At 38.8% G+C, this 23756-nt stretch overlaps 1 protein-coding gene across 1 annotated transcript in view; it reads right to left on the bottom strand.

The window, feature by feature from the left end:
- Positions 1 to 889: 889 nt before the first annotated feature.
- The window catches only part of LOC102222653 (transient receptor potential cation channel subfamily M member 4-like), a 61389-nt gene continuing 38522 nt past the window's right edge, over positions 890 to 23756 (bottom strand). Inside the window, exons 17-28 of the mRNA XM_023349510.1 lie at positions 22287 to 22394; positions 22148 to 22200; positions 19568 to 19800; positions 17440 to 17555; positions 14530 to 14662; positions 13594 to 13768; positions 12840 to 13005; positions 12576 to 12757; positions 9938 to 10070; positions 4537 to 4609; positions 4200 to 4293; positions 890 to 3866 (exon numbers count right to left, since the gene is read on the bottom strand). Coding sequence (XP_023205278.1) covers positions 3841 to 3866; positions 4200 to 4293; positions 4537 to 4609; positions 9938 to 10070; positions 12576 to 12757; positions 12840 to 13005; positions 13594 to 13768; positions 14530 to 14662; positions 17440 to 17555; positions 19568 to 19800; positions 22148 to 22200; positions 22287 to 22394 — 1492 coding nt within the window. The 3' untranslated portion in view covers positions 890 to 3840. The remainder of the gene's footprint in view (positions 3867 to 4199; positions 4294 to 4536; positions 4610 to 9937; positions 10071 to 12575; positions 12758 to 12839; positions 13006 to 13593; positions 13769 to 14529; positions 14663 to 17439; positions 17556 to 19567; positions 19801 to 22147; positions 22201 to 22286; positions 22395 to 23756) is intronic.

The raw sequence follows: 23756 nt of genomic DNA, 5'->3' as shown, positions 1-23756 counted from the left end.
CTTTTATATTACATTTTGAGATTACTTATTCCTATTACAACACTTACTAACATGACCTGTGGTTTCCATTTAAGTAGCAGACTTTGGCAAAGATTGGACACTAGTGTAATGGAGGCAAAGAGGACTCAAAATGTGTCAGCAGATGCCACCGTAGAGGTCCAGCGCTACCTGTCAGAGGCAAACATAAGCAGGCTGGAGAACCCCCTGGAGTACTGGGCTAATCATCGGTCACTGTACCCCAATCTGTACAAACTTGCACTTATTTATTTATGCACCCCGGCATCATCTGTGCCATGTGAGCGTGTCTTTTCAAAGGCTGGAGAAGTAGTGTCAAAAAAGAGAAATCGTTTGAAACCAAAAACTGTGGAGAAATTGTTGTTTCTTAATAAAAATGCATGAAATCATCCAAGTTACACAAGCATTAGCCTATTCACTACCCCCTCCCTAGTTCCACAGGCACTTTCACTGTCCTCTGCCTGATTAAGCCCATGCCATTTTTCTAGAGTCACAGAAAAACATTATTACACAACATGCCATATCACATGACACTACTATTTTGGGAATAATTACACACAGAGAATACATTCAAACAATATTTTATTATACACATATGTGTATACATAATTTATGTAGACAAATGATTTCGTCCTACACCTTTTGTGAAGTCATTCCCAAGAGCCATAATAGACAAAAATTCAATGCATCACATGTGTTAAGATACAGCTGGCTGTGATTATACACCTGGCCAGTAGGTGGTTTCGTGTGCACATGAAGCTCCAAGAAATGAACCCTTTCTCGAACCAGTTGGCTCAAGTGGTTCAATGCCTCATGAGGCTTCATCTCACCATCACTAGCAGTTGGTTTACAGAGGAGTCTTGAGGCAGAGAAATAGTGCAGACCAACCGGGTGTTTATTCTCCAACATTTAACACATAGACAATCCTGCTTACAACGGCTATGGGTCTCAGCAGCAACCACACCTACCACACCTATAGTCCCTGGCTGCTCCAATTAACAACCCCACCAAGAAACAGGGTAGGACAAAATACATATATACAAACAATCTTGACAAAACAACCAAATCTTCAACACAATATTAACAAACACTCTTCATTTTTAAGCAGCAGTTTCATTTCTAATAATACCTTTCTATAACTATAAGTCAAATCATTAAACTTCTAAAATGCATAGTTTTATCGCTCCCACTCTTTCATCTCCATTGGTCTCTTCCAGAACCTTTATAAGGTGCTCAGGCCTCTGAGGAATCTTTTAGCCTGAACACTCTGCAGAGGAAGAGACAGAGGTAAGCCACATCTATGCAAACATTTCAGTGTATTTCAGTTACAAGACCCATCCATTTGTTTGTTTTATTTTAACAGGACACCATCAGTTCCAGCTGAGATGCCACTGCACAAAAACACACAAACAATAAAATACTTCAATCTGTATCTGTCTCTAATCATTCAACACACCCTTTTAAGTGTTTTCATCCAAGTAATGAAGACCTTCATTACAAATACGAAGATGAAAATAAAGTCTGGAAACCCCAGGGATTCTATTTACTTAGTCCACAGGTGTCAAACTCAAGGATCATGGACCAAATTTGGCCTACCAGAGCTATTTATAAAGTCCTCAAGGCTCAAAAGGGTTGCATAAATAGAAGTTAAAGACAACCATTGTATGATTAAATATTATTTTATCAGTCAAATTAAAACAGGTTTTATTTGTATAGTGACAAATTACATCAGTGTGATGTAAGATATTAAATATTTAATTTTAAGAAGTACTCATTGAATACAGCGAGAGCTACAATATTTTAACAACTTATTACCACAAACAGTCTTTTCTGGTTTTCCTGATCTTGATGTGGTCCAAAATAAAAATGAGTCTAAAAATTAATTTAGAGAAAAATATGTCTCTGTATAAATAGTAATAGTAATAATAGTAATGAAATTGATGGCACATATATGATGACATACATGTCAGTGATCATGGGGTACACCAGAGATGGAAATTGGCACCTGCCACTGACCAAATGCGGGTAAAAGTATTAAGTGGCATCTAAATCGGAGCAATGCACCTGATCCAAGTCACTGTGGCGGGTTGACAATTTGAACAAAAAAAAAGTTTGAACTTTTGTTCAAACTGAATGTAGCTGAACAGAATGGGAGGACTGATCGTCTGGACTACAGACTGATGCACATACTGTCCATATCTGGCGGCCCATAATTTAACAAAAGGAGTATATTAAATGTAATTTTTATTGACCACAACAGCCCATGGTTTGATTTTATTGACAGTCATTGAGCTTATCCAATGAAATCCCTCAGTCCCACTTGGCCCGCCCCTCTCCGACAAGGTTATAAATAGCGCCATTTCAGCCTACTGGACTCCGAAAAAAAGTGTACGGATACGAGACGGGTCGAGTCAGAAAAACCATGACAACAAAAGCTAAAACGTGCATAAGCCCATTCAGAAAAATGTGTCAAACTAACTGATATGTTTACAACGCAAACTTTACCTGTTGGAGCAGATTCAATAGTAGAGAAGAAGGGAGAATTAGTGATTGAGGGGATTCATTATCGTCGGAGGAGGATGATGAGAGAAAGAGATGCGACCAGGGAAAGATTGATGAAGAGTTCAGATTAGCTGAAGCAGGCAGGAGGACAGGTGTGTGTGTGAGTGAGTCTGGGAAGTGGAAGCCAACACTAAGCTAGCAGGCGGTCAGAAAAATACTGTGATAACACAGGAATGATGACGGCCCATGGAATTAATAATGAAAACTTTCTGAGATATTTTAGTAATAAGAATAATTCTGAATTTCAATACATAATAAGTAAGGGAAAACAAATAGAATAGTCAGAAAACAGCTATTGATACCATTTAAAAATGTTTGTATATGACTTGACACATCTTCAATTAATACTATCTAGGAGAGTTGTAGCCAAAATGCAGAAATGTTCAACATTGGAAATGATAGCAAGAATGTTCGGGTTGTGTTAGTTAAAGTTTGCTGTTGGTAATTACTTCAAGTGAACTTATTGCACTACACCCCTGTTAAGGTATCCATGCTTTATCTTAAATTAGTCTGTACAGGTACATTTGTACTTGTACTGGTGGGGTTTGTAATCGAAAGAAAAAAAAAAAGTGGCTGGTGAAATGTCTGAGTGGCCAATAAAAAAAAATTCTCTACCAGTCACTGTGGCTGGTGGAGAAAATTTTTAATTTACACCCCTGGGGTATACACAAAAAACTGTCCAGAAACATATTTAACATAAAAGTAGTTTTTCAGCATGTAGAGAAAATTCTTTAGTGAAGCAATAATGAATTCAGACAACCCAGAGATGGTCCCATTTTATTTTATATGACCATGAATATTTTAATTTATTCTTACATGGCTAACTTTGGTAGCATAACTAGTTATAGCTGCTCTCCAATGACCAAAGACCAGTGCATAATTTAGCTCTGAAAACAAATTTTAAAGAAGTAAAAGAGTTAGATTACATGCTGGCCTTTCCCTTAAGCAGCAGAAAATATAGACTACATATAGAAAATATAGATACATCATGCAACAAAACATGTCAGGATAGGAAACTATAGATCTTGCAACATAAATGTCCTGAGTGCACTGTCCAAAGACAGTCAAAACAAAGTAAACATTCACTGATCCATGACTTTGGGTTACAAAAAAAGCCCCACGATTAGTGTTTAAGCAGATAATTATGTTTAGCCAGAACGCTGGCTAGGGTTAATCAAGAGATTGTTGTGTTCAGAAGTGGTCCACAGAATTAAAATGCCCATGATCCAAAAGTAATTCTGCATTAGCATGTGGCCCTGAAGTTCAGGTTGTAGACAGTTGCGTAACATCTATAACAAAATGAAAGAGATTAAAAATATTAAGTAGGTAAAACTTTCATGACTTTTATCACATTGTGCTGGGAAAAAGAAAAAAACTACAAGCATCCACAAAGTAAAGTTAAAGCAATTTTAATAAGATGTTTTTCTAGCTACCTTCAAAAAGTAAAAAAAAAAAAGCTCTGCAGCATAATATATGCTTGATTGACAAAGCTTGAATGCCCTGTTTATGATAAAATGTACAAAATTTCCCCATTTACTGATTATTATATATTGCAATTGTCAAAAAAAAACTGGATTTAGTGCTTAAAATATTCATTGGATGTCCAACAAATTTGGAATTACCTTTGTGAAGTGGAGGAGGCTGATTAGTTGTGATCACATTACTTTGACACATAGCGTCAGTCATCCAGGAGAGGGCGCTGCAACAGTAATTCAGCTGAGACAGAAATGGATTAATACTGAAAAGGCAGAATTGACAGCTACACAGAAAACATACAGCATATGCAAACACATGTAGACATGAGCTGTTTAACCTTTACCAATATTAATATAAAAATAAAAGCTAAAAACAGGTAATAACACCTTGTCTGTGAGGTATTTCAATAACAGCGTGTGATCAAGAAACTGTGGTAACTTGTGGAGGATATAAAAAGTATGTCTTCTTTAAGGTATTGCTGACCTGCGTCTCAAGTAGACGCAGCCTTCGGTCGTGGTCTCGGATTTCTGCCAGCTGCTTCAGAACACTGTCCACCCTGCACAAACATGCATAAATAGTAATTTGTTATATCAATTTTTATGGTGGAAACAGTCATGAAAGTATATGTCTGCCTTAATTTTTGCTCTGTACTCAGAAAAAGTTAGGCAGGAAAACCTTCAGGACAAACATTATGGCGATTAGGGTAGGCAATTAAAATCTTACTGTCAGATTTCTTATTCAGTAGTTAATACTGGTATTTTAATGGTAGTCAAAAAAAAAGCTGGAATTTTAAGGGGTCTTTTTTTTTTTACAGAAAAAGCTCTGAGGGTTTCTGAAAACACACTTTAATATTTGCAAGTAGGGTAGGGGTAGCCTTAGGATAAGGCTGGAAATATGACAGCCTATCTCCAGCTGTCATATTTTTGCAGTCTAAGCAAATCAAGATGAAAGAGGGAGTCGGGGATCAGGAATTACAAAACCTAAAGCCTCCCCTTTTTCAGAAGAGGATCTGGCCCCACAAGATCTGGCCACAAGATCACAACCACAGTTCTGAGGATGGATAGTTTAGTCAGCATCACTAAGAACATTATCACCCGGTCCAACCAAAAACCCTGGATGACTAAGGAGGTACGGGAAATGCTAAAAGCACGGAACTCAGCCTTCAAGTCTAACGACAAGGAGGCACTGAGGACAGCGAGAGACAACTTGAACCGTGCTATCAGGTTAGCAAAGCGAACCCACAGTCAGAAAATACAGGAGTTCTTCCACGACACCAGCAACACCAGGAGTATGTGGCAAGGCATAAAGGCGATCACAGATTACAATCCATCCTCCCCCCCAGTGGGTGAAGTTGATGCTGACTTTCTAAATTGACTCAATAACTTCTTTGGGAGGTTCGAGGCACTGAACAGCACTCCGGCAAAGAAAACTGTCCCCCACCAGGAAGAGGAGGCACTCTGCCTGGACACAGCCGATGTGTTGAAGACTCTGAAAAGAGTCAACCCACGGAAGGCCCCAGGCCCCGACAACATACCTGGGCACCCACCCAGGTATGTTGGGCATTCAGGGAATGCGCAGGTCAGCTGGCTGGTGTCCTAACAGACATTTTTAACACCTCACTGGACCAAGCCACAGTGCCAGCCTGTCTCAAAACTGCCTCCATCATTCCGGTGCCAAAGAAACCTCAAGTCACCTCTTTCAAAGATTACCGGCCTGTGGCATTGACTCCCATCATGATGAAGTGCTTTGAAAGGCTGGTAAAAGAACACATCGTCTCCAGACTCCCCTCCACATTCGACCCGTTCCAGTTTGCCTACCGCCGAAACCGCTCCACTGAGGACGCCATCTCCTCCACCCTACACCTGAGCCTGGCTCACCTGGAGGAGAAGAACACTCATGTGCGGATGTTGTTCCTGGACTTCAGCTCAGCGTTCAACACAATCATCCCACAGCATCTGGCAGAAAAACTGGGACACCTGGGCTTCAGCACCCCCCTGCGAAACTGGCTGCTAGACTTCCTCACCAACAGACCTCAGTCAGTCCGGATCGGACAACACACCTCCGATGTCATCACCCTCAGCACAGGCTCCCCTCAGGGCTGCGTCCTGAGCCCTCTGCTGTTCATTCTGATGACACACGACTGCGTCCCCAGGTTCGCCACCAATCACATCGTGAAGTTCGCGGACGACACAACGGTGGTGGGTCTCATCAGAGACGACAACGACCTGGACTACAGAGAGGAGGTGGAGCAGCTGGTGGACTGGTGCAGAGACAACAGCCTGATCCTGAACGTTGACAAGACGAAGGAGATGATCGTCGACTTCAGGAAGGACCGGCCCAGCCACGCTCCACTGCTCATCAACAGCTCGGCTGTGGAGGTGGTCAGCAGCACCAAATTCCTGGGGGTGCACATCACAAACGACCTCACCTGGACTGTGAACACCACGTCTCTGGTCAAGAGGGCACAGAAACGCTTGTATTTCCTGCGGAGGATGAGAAGAGCACACCTGCCCCCGCCCATCCTCAAGACGTTCTACAGAAGCACCATAGAGAGCATTCTGACCAGCTGCCTCTCTGTGTGGTGTGGAGGCTGCAGCGCCTCCGACTGGAAGAACGTGAGGAGAGTGGTGCGGACAGCAGAGAGGATCATCGGGGCCCCCCTTCCCTCCATTCAGGACATTTCATCCCAGCGCTGCGTGTCCCGAGGCTGAAACATCGTCAGTGACCCCTCACACCCACACCCCCACCATGGACTGTTCTTCCTGCTGCCCTCTGGAAAGAGGTTCCGCAGCATCCGGTGCAGGTCCACCAGGCTCCGAAACAGCTTTTTCCCACTTGCCATCAGACTGCTGAACTCTTAACTGGACTGCACTCAAAAACTGGTCTCCACTTCATACCTTGCACATATACATAGCTAAATAACTTCCATTTTACTGTCAGTCCTGCGCTTTATATTTTATATTCATATTTATATTCATATTTTATACTGTATTTTATTTTATTCTGGAGTAACCTCATAACATTGGAACCTCAAAACATTGTCCTGAGCCATATGCAACGAAATTTCGTTCTATATACACCATGTGCATGCAAAATGACAATAAAGTCAGTCTAAGTCTAAGTCTAAGTCCAAGTCTAAGTTTGTCTCCTATAAGTCCACACTTAAGCCACACTTTATACTTAATATCAACATCAACTGATTTTATGATATTGATGACTGTTTGTCTACCTCTAATGCATACAGGTAAAGAAGTCACCCAGAAATGTTTTTTCACTCCAGGCATCTAGTCCCAATCATCATCACACTAATTCTGATAGTGCCACATACATAGCAAGTCCACGTTCTCCTAAAATTGTAAGTCATACTTTTTTCATAGCTGTTTTTCTGTACTCTTTCACAAACAAGTGCTTTCTCTGTTTAATTGCTATATTGTTTTATTCTTTTTTGTAGGTTTCTGTAAAGTGCAGTGAATGGGAATGTTCTGTCATTGATTCTCACTGTTTTTAGGAAGGAGAAATGTCAGTTTGGATAAATACTGGAATACTGTGCCGTTGAAATAAAACAATACTCTATCCTTGGTGAAATTCATCCATACATTAATTTTTTTACACCCTTATCCCATCGGGGTAGGGGGGGTGTTGGTGCCTATCTCCAGCTGTCAAAGGGAGAGAGGCAGGGTCACCCTGGACAGGTTGCTAGTCCAGCGTAGCCTTGGTGAAATATTTTTCACATTTCCTCTAAAGGGCTCTGAGGTGATGGATCTTTCCAGTTCATAAATGCTTTCCCTCAGTTCTAGTTTGGCACATCTAAAGCTGGCTGAGGTTCTTCTTAGATCATAAGCATAACATCTAAAATTTCCTGTTGTAAATCTTTTCCATAGATAAGCATACAAAGATTTAACTATTAATGAATATTAAACCAACAGGTCATGGAGCCTCAAACAGCAATGTATAGAGCAATTCTGGTAGACAGTCTAGAGTTCTTGCATTGATGAACTAATCTGGTGTCAGAATATTAAAAAACAGGACAATTTTTCTTTTTCAGGTTCTTTTTACTTTGCTTATTTATTGTTATAAGAATATTAAGTCTTTTGCAAATTCTCTGTTGTATCCCTGGTGTGATGAAAATGTCATATTAAAATGTATAATTTATGTTTCGCAACAAAAATTAAATGTCCCAGTCTTTCTTTTCAAATCATGTTCCTGAAATATGGATGGACCATCCAGGTAATTCTGTTTTTGTGATCATTTGAACACATGTGTTTATAATTTTTCACAAGTTATCCTGTTAAACTGAAATGTGAGGAAACTGATGATCAGCTCTTACATGTTTACATCGTGTTCCAAATTATTATGAAAATGAAATTAAGTGTCATAAAGATAATTTTTTTTGTTGTACTATTAAATTTATAGATTGTATTGTGTGTCAGGGTTCTTTGAATCAATATAATTAATTTCAGAGAGCTGGGTTGATTAGTTTGTCTGATGAGCTCAATTAAAGGAAATCTACTTAAGAAGGATGTTTCACATTATTAAGCAGGCCTCAGGTTTCAAGCAATATGGGAAAGAGAAAGGATCTCAGCTGACAAAAATCATCAGATAGTGTAGTGCCGTATGACAAGGTATGAAAACGTTATATATTTAACAAAAACTGAAGCATTATCATCGTACTGTGAAGAGATTTGTGGCTGATTCTGAGCAAAGATGGGTTTGCACAGATAAAGGCATAATGAGGAAGGTTTCTGTTAGACAAATTCTTCGATTAAGTGAGCAGCTGTTAAAATGCCCTTACAAAGCAGCAGTTATTTGAAGCTGCTGATGCATCTGGAACCTCAAGGTGGAGGAACCAGAGGCTTGTGGTGCATGAACCTACTATTCGGCCACCCCTAACCAGAGCTCACAAGCAGAAACGGTCGCAGTGGACCCAGTCGTACATGAAGATTAATTTTCAAACAGACTTGTTCACTGATGACTGCTGTGCAACCCTGGATGGTCCAGATGGACGTAGTAGTGTATTGGTGGTGGATGGCCACCACGTCCCAACACAGCTGTGACGTCAGCAAGGAGGTGGTAGAGTCATGTTTTGGGCTGAAATCATGGTCAGAGAGCTGGTCAGCACTTTTAGAGTCCCTGAAGGTATGAAAATGACCTCAGAAAAGTAAATGGTTCAGAAAGAAGAGCCATACCATCTGTAGCAAAATCATCTTCATGCATGACAATTCACCATCTCATGCTGCAAGGAATACCATTGTGTCATTGGCTGCTATAGGCATGAAAGGGGAGAAACTCATGGTGTGGTCACCATCCTCCTCTGACCTCTGACCTCAACCCTATTGAGAACCTTTGGAGTTTCCTCAAGCAGAAGATCACAGGATGGAATGCAGTTCATATCAAAACAGCAGCTCTGGGAAGGTATTGTACAAAGAAATTCAAGCAGAAACTATCCACAAACTCACAAGTGTAAGAATGGATGTAAGGATGTAAGAATTGTGCTGTGATATCAAAGAAGGGGTCCTATGTTAACATGTAACTCGGTCTGTTAAGATGTTTTTGATTGAAATAGCTTTTGATTTTAGTACATGTGACCACTTAATGCTGCACGTTCAAAGAATGGCTCTTTACAGTTCTTTATAATCCATAAAATGTTTAGAAAATCTGTTGTGCATAATAATTTGGAACAGTGCATTTTGAGTTTTTTATTTTAGAAAATTACTGTTCTCATGGGGAGCTTTGTTCAATAAAATTTGATTTATACTGTAATAGTTCATGACTTGAAAATTGTACTGACCATCATTTGCATTGACCATTTAGGAAAATCTGAGAAAATATCACTTGCATAATAATTTGGAACACGGTGTATATTTTAATCCAAGTAACAACTTACTTAACAGAAGTCCGCTGAAGTCGTGATGTGTCGCTCTCTCTCTGCTGCTTATTCTGAGCAGACAAGAGGTTCTCTTTTTGCACAGCCTCCCATGTATTCAGACGGCTTGCCTTCCTGCCTTGTAGCTCCATAGCTAAATATAAAAGAAATCAGTAAGTGCGGCTAAACAGTAGTAAGAGGAGAGGCGGACATGTTGAAGCATAAGTATGGTGTGAAATTATGCTGTTTTTCTCATAGGGCCTTAAAGAAAGGTGTTCATACTTTTAAACACCATCCAGCTGTGTGCAATTTAATCTGAGTATAGCTGCAGATGTTCTGTTTCTGACCTCAGACAGGTCAGGGACAAAGTTATGGGAAAATTTAAAGGGATCCAGGGTTAGTTATAAAAATAGACCTTATTTGGGGAATATTTATTTTAGATGTTATTTGGTTTTATAAATTTTAATAAAATATTTTCAGAAGAATGTTGCCATGTTGTTCACGCTGCCATGCATTCTGGATAAATATGTGTAATGGTCCAACTGCCTGGATCCTCCAGTCAAAACAGTGATGAGTGAAGTTTAAGCCTTTTTAATTTGAACTGGAGCGCACTGAAATTGATCGGAACATAGAAATAACAAGAGGTGGTGAAGAGGAGGAGGACCAAACAGAGGAAAAGGACAGAGTTGGCCGTAAAAGCTGGTGTTTTATTGCTGCTGCTTACTTCATTTAGCTTTGTAAATGAAACAATGAATGACACTTACCTCTGGTCGGACTGTGTGAACGGGTGTTCTGTTTATCTGTTCTACCCATAAATCCGTCCTACCTTGTGGTAATGCGCACATCAATGCTACACGTCACACACTGCTTACTCAGCAGATTCCTTATAAATACGTTTGACCTGTAGAAGTTTTGTTTCATGTGTTTTATTTCATTGACGATTAAGCTGCTGTATTACTTCATGTTTTTATTTTACATGACAGGCAGCTTATAAATGGCTTTAGTTTGCCGTCTGCAAAGTCGTTACTACTACCACTACAAGTCATTGTTTAGCGGTTAATCAGGACAAAATATGTTGTTTTTTGAGCTATTTGTCCCTATATTTTTAAATATTTTAGTTTAATTACACTCTTTTTTATTATTAAACTTTGATAAATAGATATTAGCGATACTATGTGGGACTGAAGCTGTGTAATAGCCGTGCAATATTAGTGTATATTAATCATATCCTATCATTTCAGGAACACAATGAACTGTGCAGTTCGGTGGACACATTGTGGCTGCGCTGCATTTGATAAAGTCTGTCATACAATGTATTAATGCGCAAAAAAGGAATTGAGGTGATCTGTATTTGTATGTGTTTAATTTAATTCCAATAAAAACTTGTTTCCCCTGTCTGATACTGTTTTAATCTTACAAACACACTTGTATTTAAAATATTTTTTAACAGGTAGGATATTCTAGTAAAAGGATTAGTGCATACATCTACAGCTTTTCATTTTAAACGAGTAGAATATTCAGATAAAGGAAGTGATCTTGTGGTTTTGTCATGTATATAAATTGTTCCAGTGCTAAGCTAAGCATAACTCCTAAGCTTCCACTTCAGTCCCGTCACTCAAATAATGTTATCCAATATATTTAACATTAACATAACTCTCTATAGTTTTATGTTTGTAAACATGACGGTAGCAGTTTTGGACGCGTAGCACTGACAGATAGACTTAGCCATCTATCGGTGCTACGGTAGAAAAACTGACGAGGTGGCTCTCGTACTGCCCTCTCCTTTCTTTCATGTGGGAAATTATCCAGATTCGCCTACATTTTAATTTTTTAAATTACAGCCAGTAGTGACACAGTGTAGCTTTATCTAAAATTACACCAGTCAAACGCAATATGATAAAAAACTACTCGGGTAAAGTTTGCCCTCCTTTGTTTACTCTGTAGACTCCTGTACAGAATGGACCAAAACGCATCATCAACCCATCAATGAAAAAAATGGCGACTTACATGGGTGAAAAATATGTCAAAAGATGTAAATTTTTTTAAAGTAATTATGAATGTTGGCGTATCACAAACAGCCATTTGTAGGTAATAGGAAAATTGCAACATATTTAGGCCAACGTTCAACTAGTCCTGGATCCCTTTAAAACAATATTCCAAGCTTTGAATATTTCACAGCACTCTGAACATGGAAAGAGCATAGACCAACTGCAGACCTACCAAGACGTAGATGTCAACCTAAACTGCCTGGCTGAGCATGGAGAACATTTATCAAAGAATCAGCTATTAGAGGATTATGATAACTCTGGAGGAGCTGAAGATAGGTGGGAGAATCAGCTCACAGGATAACTATTAGTTGTGCATTCCACAAACCTGACAATAAGAAAGGCATTTTTAAAGGAAACCTATAGGGAGTAATGTTCATGTCTGGTTAATTGACACCAGAATTTAACTTTTGCTCACATGCAAAAGTTAAAGTATGATAACCTGTCTTTAACCTGGTAAATACAAGGAGATGAAGACATCTCACCTGAAATACATGCCAATGCAGGAGCCTGATATTCAACACAAGTCTAACTTTTAGGAACCTCTCTTTATGCTGCTAGATATTAGTTCATTTTCAGACATGTCCCCTGTTTTCTACTTTCCCATTTCTCACCAAAGTGCTGACTCTTGGCAGAAGGAATCTGGCGGATGTGTCTCTTGATAAGAATGTGAAGATGGGAGAAGATGATGAATGGTGGTGCCAGACATGGTCTATAGTGGTACTCCACAATGAGATTGTAACGCTGAAATTTCCAGTAGATGTCACTGTGCTCCTGAACTTTAGAAAAGGTGTGGCTGCAGATAGAACATCAAAACATGGAGGAAAAACAGATCCTACACTTGTAGAACAATGAACAGATGTATAATGTTTGGGTACCTGAACATGGCAATGAGTAGGTTGACCAGCACTATGTTGGTAAACAGCAGATAGATAACAAGGAGGATTACAACCAGCCAGTTTGCATAGGTACTCAGACAGGGTTCTGCTCCTGCATCAATTTCTGAATGGTTGTAAGTGCAGGTCCGTTCTTCCAGTTTGTCGGCTTGAATAAAAAAAGAACATCAGAGGAATGTTAGAAAAGGACTGTCATTTAGTGACACTGAAATCTAGTTGCTCAAGTTGCTTTTTCTACTTAGTCTTTGTGTGGCATAGGAATCTCAAAAATATAATGACAAACACATCAAATTGAAGCTAACATATCGGGTTAGCTTCAACCTGGACAACAGAGTAAACAAGCATTTTTGCAATCTAAGATAACTTTTGGGAGGATATCTGTCAAAATTCTTGTAAAGAATTTATGCAAGTTAAAGTCCAGGCATAAAACATTTAAAAACATTGTCAGGTGATTGCTTGAAATTCTCATTCTTAAGCTAAGGTTGAATTATTTGTAGGGATACAATGCTACTGTTTTACAAATGTTACCTTTCTAACCATTAGTAGCTAGTTTAAAATGTCAACATTGTAACTGCACCATTTTGCTGGATAGGAGCTAATATTCATATACTTGACACATCTTTCATTTTTAGTTGACAGTAGTAATTTAGAAAAAGGTATTTCATTGTAAGATAGAATGACAGAAAATACTATATGATCACATAATAAATATTTTAATTGTATAAAAAATACTTACCATCCATTTCATGAATATTGATTTGTCCAAATATGTGCAAATATGGCCTGTAGAACACTCTGCGGAAAATCCACTTAGACCGGGGATCATATGAAAAGAGGAGTGCCTGATGGGCCACGCCATAGGCCATCAGCCAAACACCCAGGAAGAAAAGGAAAAAGAAAACATCTTTCACCTGTGAAAAGCAAAGACAGATGATTGAGGAAGATTGCTGGAGTTACAGTAAGGGATTTCATCAGGAGGTAATACATGCATGCAAATAAGGCCCAGATTATGCACTGAAAAAAAAATACATTTTTTAAGCATTTTTGTTTTAAGATTCTGGTGTAAATATCTTGGTACTATTGAAGTAAGACAAAACCAACGTGCAAGTAACTTTTTTAGCACAATATACCAACTTGTTTTGAGTCAATAAATCCTTAATACTGATGAAACACTACTAGTAAAAAGTGAAATAATCTACCAGTTGAAGACATTTTTTCCATATTATAAGTTACAATTGTCAGAATTTAGTCCTTATCAAACTTTAGCAACCAAATAGATTGGAATTGATATGCTTGAATTTATAGCAAAGTTCATTAAACTGCAAGGTTTCTGGACCCAGTTGCAATGAAATAATCTCCAGAACTATGCTGGAGAGTATGAGCTTTGCTGATATGCCTTGTGTGGAACTGTGCAGGTATCAGAGACAAACATTCACCCTTTGGTCTCATCTGTCCAAAAGACATTTTGGACAGATTTTTTTTTCCATGTGTGACACAGCCTTTCAAATTGGCCATATTTGTTCTGTGTTTTTATATATATCAACGTACAGCATGCTTATCGAGAACTCTAAAGTCAGAATGCTTTTGACTTTTTTCTGAACAATTTGATATAATTGATTTTTCTAATTATAACCATGATTAAAATTAGGTGTTTTGTGAGCAGTTCCATTACCATTTTTCCAAGAATGATGATTTTGGGTCCAAGTTGTTTGTGGATGGCAAAGATATGGATCAGACGAAGTGTAAAGACCATGTAGTCTATGGCCATAACAGCTCGTCCAAGATTGAATGACCAAGGAAACATTCTACAAAGAAAAGTTATTGTTCTTATTTTCTTCAAGGCAATGAAGTTATATTACAGCCCAACACAAAGAAGACAAAGATATAAAAACAAAGCATGTTCAGGAACAAATCTAGTACAAGGCGACTTGTACTAGATTAGATGATCTTTTCACATACTTAAAAGCTAAATTCGGTTAGTCAGTTTTTACCTACAGTTGTAACCAGATATTTATATACACTGAAACTTTCTCCAGCTGAACTGAAGCTATTGTCTTTGGACCTAAAGAAGAACGATGTAGAGTCAATACATAGCTTCAGCTATTACAATAAACTAGCGATCAGGCTAAAACCTGACCAGAACCTTCAGAGCCACATGAAGATAGTTACAAAATTGACCTTCTGTCAACTGAAGAACATTTACAGAATTAGAGGAGTAATGTCCCAGCAAGAACTAAGGAACTCATCCTTGCATTTATCTTCAATTATATTGATTACTGCAGCAGTGTCTTCACAGGCCTGCCTAACAAATCAATTGTCCAGCTTCAGCTGATCCAGAACACTGCTGCTGGTATTCTGAATGAAACCAGGTAGACAGAGCTGGCTCTTGAATTATGTGCGCTGTTGCCTGTGTATTTTGTTAAAATATACAGTACAGACCAAAAGTTTGGACACACCTTTTAATTCAATGAGTTTCCTTTATTTTCATGACTATTGACATTGTAGATTCACACTGAAGGCATCAAAACTATGAATAACACATGTGGAAATATGCACTAAACAAAAAAGTGTAAAACAACTGAAAATACCCTAGTTTCTTCAAAGTAGCAACGTTTTGCTGTGATTACTGCTTTGCACACACTCTGCATTTTCTTGATGAGCTTCAAGAGGTAGTCACCTGAAATGGTTTTCACTTCATAGGTCAACCTGCCCTGTCAGGTTAATAAGTGGGATTTCTTGCCTTATAAATAGTCATGAAAATAAAGAAAACCCATTGAATTAGAAAGGTGTGTCCAAACTTTTGGTCTGTACTGTACATTGATATATTACTTGATATATGGATTGTTGGGCTACATTGTTGCTTTAATTGGCGTATTTTTATTTATTTGCATATTATTGGATGCCTGTTGCTTAGTGTGGGGCATAGTTTTTGGACTGTCCTGTACATGTGTATTGTTCAGGTACAGTTGTTGTCTATTGAAGGCCCTGACAGAAACCCCATGGCACGCCACTGGATAAAGATAAGTGTAAGATATCTGTGCAGTATGCTTTCATAGTTGTTTACACGCTGGAGCAGGGCTGTGCTCTGATAGCAAACGCAAATCCATAACAAAGAACTTGAAAGATGAGATTCTGTTAGACCGTCTGTTTCTGATTTAGTACGGACTTAGACCCGATTTATTTACTCTACCTTCTACCAGCACAAAACCAATGTACCTAATAATGGGCCGTACCATGTAAAATAGATATTTTTCGGCTTTATATCATATAAAAATTTTATTCCCTCATCAAAAACATATCTGCAGTGTAGTCTCGATTTTTTCAAGCATGTTTGAGCAGTCTTTTCAGGGTTTCATCCAGTGTATTATATGCCTGGCAGCCCGCCATGCTTTACTAGGGCCCCTGCCAGGCTAAGTGTTGCTTGATTTTATTTTTCAAAACATTAATAATTGGGGGTGGGGGAGAATCGCTTCATTTTATTTATTTTTTTATTTAAATCTTAAAGCTGGATTGCAAGCATCTCCGTTGTTCTGAGAGTTTCGCTTGTGGAGGACATTTATTTCTAAAAGATTTATAGGTTGATATGTTATGCATTTAAAGCAGGCTGTGCTTAGACCAATAATACAGCTGGCTCCTCTGCGTGTTGCCACGCAGTTCTTGGGCTCAAATAGGCAATACTACCAGTTTGGACTTTTGTGGGAAAAAAGTGTAAACTCACTACTGTGTACTGTAAATGTTCATCATTTTTCAAAAGGCTGGTTTTTCAATTAGATTAAAAGGGTATCATCAAACTCTATAAGCAAACTTTTAGTGTGCACTGTTTTGCACTGGCCTTCTCTATTTTGTCGATTAAACACCTCTGATTGTAACTGTCTTCTGTCACTGACATGGTGATGGGAGACAGCGCTGCTCCCTTTCCATTCATTTCCTATGGAGTTCGAGCAGTGACATAATAGTGTTTTACCAATACAGTAAGTATAAACAAATAAAGAAATAATGCAATAAAATAAGTCTGAGTAACTTTCATCTAGCTGAGCGAACAGCATAATTTGTGCATGTGAAATTTTGAGTTCGTACACATGCACACACAGGCTAGCAATGCTATACAAGAAAGTTGAAAATTGTTCAACTTTTGTTGCTGTCATCGCTATTGTGTCCCGTGTTTGGGTTTACCCCGAGTGGAGGAAAACTGACAATCTTAGCTTCCCGTGTGTTGAGCCATTATCATTTCTGAGTGCTCTTGGAAATAAGAGGGGAGAAGCTTTTTGTCATGCAGTCTCTTAGGTAGAAAGAGAGACACAACGAAAACAGACAAGTGATTATTATCAAGCTCATTTTAGTTTATGTGCTACTAAATAATTTATTGTTTATCACAACAGGCCAATTGGCGCATCCCTGTTTACTGGTGCCGTGCATTGTAACTTGTGGACAGTTGCGCTCATTATTACAGATAGATGTGAGCACAAAAAGTATACATCTGGACAAAAAAATCCTGTCAGTTCTGACAGGCTTTAAAGTCCTTCCGCAAAGCTTGCTAAAACACTTCCAGCAGTTGCCTTGCTTGCCTTGTTAGAACAATCACCTGCAGATTAGAGCCAAAAGAAAAAGAAGAATGGCTGTGAGGTCACACTTGTTCCAGTCATCCTGAATGTACTTCTTCATCCTTTGGAGCAAAAATAAACTGCCCCCCAAAGATGTCTGTGAACAAAGGACAGAGAAGGGATTAAATCCATCATGTGATTGGTTCATTTAAATTTAAAATTAACACATTAATTAGTAAAACTATCAAAAGTCCCATTTAGTAATTGTCCTGTCAACAGATTAGTGGATTTTTGCCAGGGTACTTGGGAGCATTTGGGGGGCATTAGCTAGAGCAGGAGTTCCAAATGCAGTTTTTCTCTTCCATGTGCAGTATGTTGGAGTATTTTATTTTTTTAAATCTTTTATTTTGAAAAATATCACTTTTTACCTTTGTTGCACATATTTTGAACAAAGAAGCCTTACACACATCTTGTAGTTACTTCAACTAAACCACTAGCACAGTTAGACCAGAAAGTTCTATCACCTTATGGCACAAGTCATGCTTGCTTGTTAGTGCTTTTGTGTTTTCCAGTGCATTTGTGGATTCCTGTGTTATGTCCAAAACGGACAGCAGACTTCTCATATTGGTGCACAGACTAAGCTACGTTTGCAAATATTTTTTTCTGACTTTACTCTGTTTTGTCTCTGTTTTGCATGCCATTCCATACTACTACTGTAACTACTTGCTGGTCCAAGAGGCTTGAAGTTTGCAAGTCAGTGACTCAATGGAATTGAGTGATGCAACGCAATCACTTACATTTGTCTATAACTTTGCAGCAAACTCTACAGCAAGCAAGCATGTAGTGACAACGGAGAGCAAACACTTCCTTTAACCTGGAAGAAACTTCCCACAGAAGCTGGCTCAGTGTGAGCAGCCGTCTATGACCTCCTCTATGACCAATAGTTTTTTATTTTTACTAATAAAGAACTGAAAAGTGTAGGTATTAAGCAGATACACAACACTGAAAAAGAAGCACTTATGAAGGAGTACTTTATGTGTTAAATAAGAGCAAAAAGTTAATAAAACAAGAAAGAAAACTTAAATTGTTGAAAGCATCTCAGTTGATGCCCCCCTTTAGGAAGGTGAAAGAGATAAAACGTACACAAGACCAATTTTGCTACACTGAATATAAAAACAATGAGAGAAAACAGAAAGTTAAAAGTGGAAAACAGCACAATAATGCTAATTTCAGAGGAAGAGATCAGTTCTCATATGGCCCAGATGCAAATGAAGTGCTGAAATCGCTCTTCTAGTCAAGGTTTGAAGAATCTAAATGTTGTAATTAACTAGAGTAGATGAAAGATACTGAAGATAGTGTAAAACAGGTGGAATCACCTTTTAGCCATTTCATGAATAGGAAGCTGCAATCAGACACCAACTTCAGCTTCGTGTCTCTTTGCATAATAATACTCTCATCTAGGACATCTCTAGACCATAGGAAATGTTTTAAGCCACCCTTCATATCTCTTCTTTAGACTCCAACAATACATTTGCAAAAAGTGTATAAACAGCCTTTAACCCAAAAAAGGAATGCTGGATTTTTCAAAAAGTTTCTCGGCATCTCAAGAACGTAAGTGGGGATTGCTTTTTTTCTCTCCATGTCCTCTAGTCTAATTCCAGAAAAGGATTTAGACTAGAGGATACTTACTTACACTCATCTACCAACCTTGAATAGGAGTATCTAGTTTACATACTTTAGATCAACATTAGATTCCTTCTTTTGCGCTTTCCTTTGGTTTATTTTGTTTGTATTTTCTTTTAATTCCTTTAAAGCATTTTTATTGCCTTGTTGCTGAAAATGTGCTATATAAATAAAATTACCTTTATCTTTACCTTTGGAGCTCCATAATTTAGAACTTAACTTTGTTTTAAACTTCTCTGCAACTTTCTCCTTGATTTGTCTGTGATATCTCTTGGTCTTCATAATGCTATTAGCTCAATAATGCATGGTCTTATTTGCTTATAATGGGACAAAATGTGAAAAGGTTTAAGGGGTAAAATGGTGTTAGAAAGATTATTATAGTAAATAAATATTATTTTCCACAATTTTTTAGCTGTAATGGTTTTAAGAAGTAAACAATGTGATAATGTGTGTCAGTGTAGATAAATTTGTGTGGAAATAACCAACCTGTCGGATCTCTTCACATACTAATGTGAAGACCCAAAAATAAAGCACCAATTCCAGAGTGGAGGGGCCGTCTGGGGGAGGACTTTTGAAGTCCACCAACAGAACATAGGCAAACAGGCAAAGGAACAGGAAGTACATCAGCACATTGCCCAGGAATGAGGTCACAGGGGCATACCAAAACTGCCTCCACCTTGACACGATAAACGGTCTTTTGGAATTAGTCTGCATGGAGTCTGGTTGAAAAAGAAGCACAAGATACAACAAGTCAAGTCAGTGCGATTCAGTGTGATGGGTTGACAATTTGAACAGAAAAAAAAGAAAAAGAAAAACCTGGATTCAGTTTGATCTTCTGTCCAGGGGAGGACTGACCGTCTGGACTACAGACTGATGCACAGACTGTCCATATCTGGCGGCCCATAATTTAACAAAAGGAGTATATTAAATATAATTTTTATCGACCGCGACAGCCCATGGGTTGATTTTTTGACAGACATTGGGCTTATCCAATGAAATCCCTCAGTCCCACTTGGCCCACCCCTCTCCGCCAAGGTTATAAATAGCGCCATTTCAGCCTACTGGACTCTGAAAAAAGTGTGCAGATAAGAGGCGGGGCAAGTCAGAAAATCTAACTAAAAGCTAAAAAGTACATAAGCCCATTCAGAAAAATGTGTCAAACTAACTGATATGTCTACAACACAAACTTTACCCGCTGAAGCAGATTCAATAGTGGAGAAGGAGGGAGAATTAGTGATTGAGGGGATTCATTATCGTCGGAGGAGGATGATGAGACAAAGAGATGTGACCAGGCAAACATTGATGAAGAGTTCAGATTAGCTGTTGCTGCCCTCTAGGAAGGAATGGAAATCTTCATGAAGAGGAAGCGTTTCATGCAGGCAGGAGGACAGGTGTGTATGTGAGTGAGTCTGGGAAGTGGAAGCCAACACTAAACTAGCAGGCGGTCAGAAAAATACTGTGATAACACAGGAATGATGACAGCCCATAGAATTAATAATGAACACTTTCTGAGATATTTTAGTAATAAAAATAATTCTGAATTTCAATAGAAAACATAATAAGTAAGGGAAAACAAATAGAACAGTCAGAAAACAGCTATTGATACCATTTAAAATTTTTTAAAAATGACTTGTCACATTTTCAATAAATACTATCTAGGGCAGTTGTAGCCAAAATGCGGAAATGTTCAATATTGGAAATGACTGCAAGAATGTTAGAGTTGTGTAGCTAAAGTTTGCTGTTGGTAATTACTTCAAGTGAACTTATTGCACTACACCTCTGTTAAGGTATGCATGGTTTATGTTAAATTAGTCTATATATGTACATATGTACCTATCTGTTATGAAGGTAATGGTTAGGTTATGATTCGGTTATCAGCTGCAGTAAAACACCCCACTAGCGTTCTGTACATTTATATAGTGAAATGCTTCTCTAGTGATCTGTTAGTGGAATGTATTTTTCCTGTTTCAATCTAAAATAAACCATTTTTATACTGTGGAGCTGTACCTTTAGATGTTCATCTCTGAAGCCAGTTTATATTTTGTAAGTTTAAGAACACGTCACTATCTCTTTTATGGTTAAGGTTTTAGAAAGAGGCAGAACCAGTTCAGTTCAGTTGCCAGTCAAAATATGTAAATGCATTTTGACCAATAATCAAATGTATTTTGACCAATAAAATACATACAAAATGCTGCTAGCAAATTTGTGTGTTCTACCTGAGTATTTAGCTTGCTAGTTGTGAGGCAAATGATAAAGTGAGTGTACAGACCTGGAATGACAGTTTGCTTGATTAAAGACCGAAGTCATTTTGTTCAAGAGGAAATGGAAATGATGTTTTTGGGCAGTTTGCCACCTTGAGATAAAAATATATATAGACACTGTAGTTAATTTATTACCAGAGATGGGACAGTTACTTTGAAAAAGTAACTTGATTATTCAATGAAAAATCCATCCTTCACTAGGGGGCTTTGATCCTCTCTCCTCATTGTATTAAACTACTGCATGAGAGAAGCATAGAAAATGACTCTTGTTATTTTGTCTCTGATTATTGGATTGTAAATAGTAACAAGTAAGTATTAGATTAGTTGCTACTAATCTAATGTGTTAGATTGGATTAACGCATTGCTAAGAAACGTGTTGATGAGACCATTGTTTATGACATTTCTGCTCAAGTTATTTACAAATTTGTCAGGTTTCTGATATGTGTCCCCCCAATGATAAACTTGTTTCTACACCCTTGGTCATCACCATCATCAACAAACCTTACCTTGTGAGGCAAAAGATGCTGTATAAATGTTTCCGTGACATCTTCTGGCAATTTTAACATTGGCCTGAGCCACAGTATGTTTCTTGTAAAAAAAAAAAAAAAAAGAAAGTAACAAAAAGAAACCCAAAACAAAAAAGGAACAATATTTGAGTTGAAAGTCTTAACTTATTCATGACTTGTTTAATTATTATTATTTTTTTGCTATTGCTAACCTCTGTAGTTCCATATTGTGATTTTTTTTTTTTTTTACATCATTAGCACACACCTATACAAATAGCAGAACACACATCCAAACCTGCCTTTTAATTTTTCCTTCAGGGTCTTCAATTCCTCCATGTCTTCCTCACTGCAGCTAAAACAAGCATGGGGTTTTATTGTTACAAATAGTACTAAAATTATCAAACACAATAGTTTGATTTATATATTGTTTGGTTTTACTTTTGTATGATGTCGGAAATGGACAAGACAGTGGCATCATTCCCCTCTACGCTGTCATTGTCTCTGATGTGATGAACTGGACAAGGTTTGATCTCCTCTTCTGGTACCCTGAACACACACACAAAAAACATCACATCTGCTTTTAAGGGTCTAATGAAGAAAAAATATCATAAGAACTAAACATTCTTGTTGTGGTATCTCCCTTTTACATTCTTCCAGAGCCATGCTTACATACAGTATGTAGATGACAAAATAAAGACCATGAACCCCAGCAAGGCTGTGAAGGACTGCTAGTCAATTAAGAGAGCAGGAAGAGGAGTAAGAGCAGCACTAGACATGGGTCTACAGTCCCATCCTGCCTGAAATCTTCCACCATAGTCCCCATACCCAAAAAACCTCACATCTCTTGCCTCAACGACTACCGGCCAGTGGCACTAACCCCTGTGGTAACGAAGTGTTTTGAAAAACTGGTCTGGGGTCACATCACAGCACTTCTCCCTCCTGGCTTTGACCACCACCAGTTTGCTTACAGAGCCAACAGATCCACAGAGGACGCTGTGATCACGGCCCTCCATGCTGCTCTGTCACATCTGGAGCAGCAGGGGAGCTATGTGCGGATGTTCTTTGTAGACTACAGCTCTGCTTTTAATACCATCCTCCCTCACAGACTGGTGGACAAATTGGGGGACCTGGGCCTCCCTCACTCCACCTGCATGTGGATTCTGACCTTACTGACCAACCGACAGCAGGGTTAGGGCGGGAAAACATACATCCACTGCCCTCAGCCTTAGTACTGGCTCTCCACAGGGCTGTGTGCTGAGCCCCCTGCTCTATTGTCTGCACACATACGACTGCACCTCTGCCCACCACAGCAACACCATCATCAAGTTTGCTGATGACACCACAGTGGTGGGGCTCATCTCAGGAGGCGACAAGTCCGCCTACAGGGGTGAGGTGGAACGGCTGTTGCAGTGGTGCAGGGAGAACAATCTGCTCCTCAACAACTCAAAGACAAAAGAACTCATAATAGATTACAGGAGGAATAAAACGGACATTACACCACTAGCCATTGGGGGAAAATGTGTGGAGAGGGTAGCTGATTTCCGTTTCCTGGGGGTCCACATTGAGCAGGGCCTCACATGGAACATGAACACTTTCGAGCTGATAAAAAAGGCCCAGCAAAGACTGTACTTCCTGAGGGTTCTCAGGAGGAACAACATCAAGGAGAAGCTGCTGGTGTCCTTCTACAAGTGCTCCATAGAGAGCATACTGACTTACTGTATCTGCGTATGGTATAACAGCAGCACTACGGCTCAAAGGAAAGCTCTCCAAAGGGTTGTGAATACAGCCCAAAAAATCATTGGCTGCCCTCTCCCCTCACTGGAGGACTTGCACAGCGAACACTGTCTAAGAAAAGCACAACACATCACAAAGGACACTTCTCACCCCGGACCTTCTCTGTTCACACTG

Source organism: Xiphophorus maculatus, chromosome 16 (genome assembly GCF_002775205.1).
Source record: "Xiphophorus maculatus strain JP 163 A chromosome 16, X_maculatus-5.0-male, whole genome shotgun sequence".
Taxonomy (NCBI): Eukaryota; Metazoa; Chordata; class Actinopteri; order Cyprinodontiformes; family Poeciliidae; genus Xiphophorus; species Xiphophorus maculatus.
The sequence above is the reverse complement of the archived record's forward strand: the minus strand, read 5'-3'. Positions and strand labels throughout refer to the sequence as shown.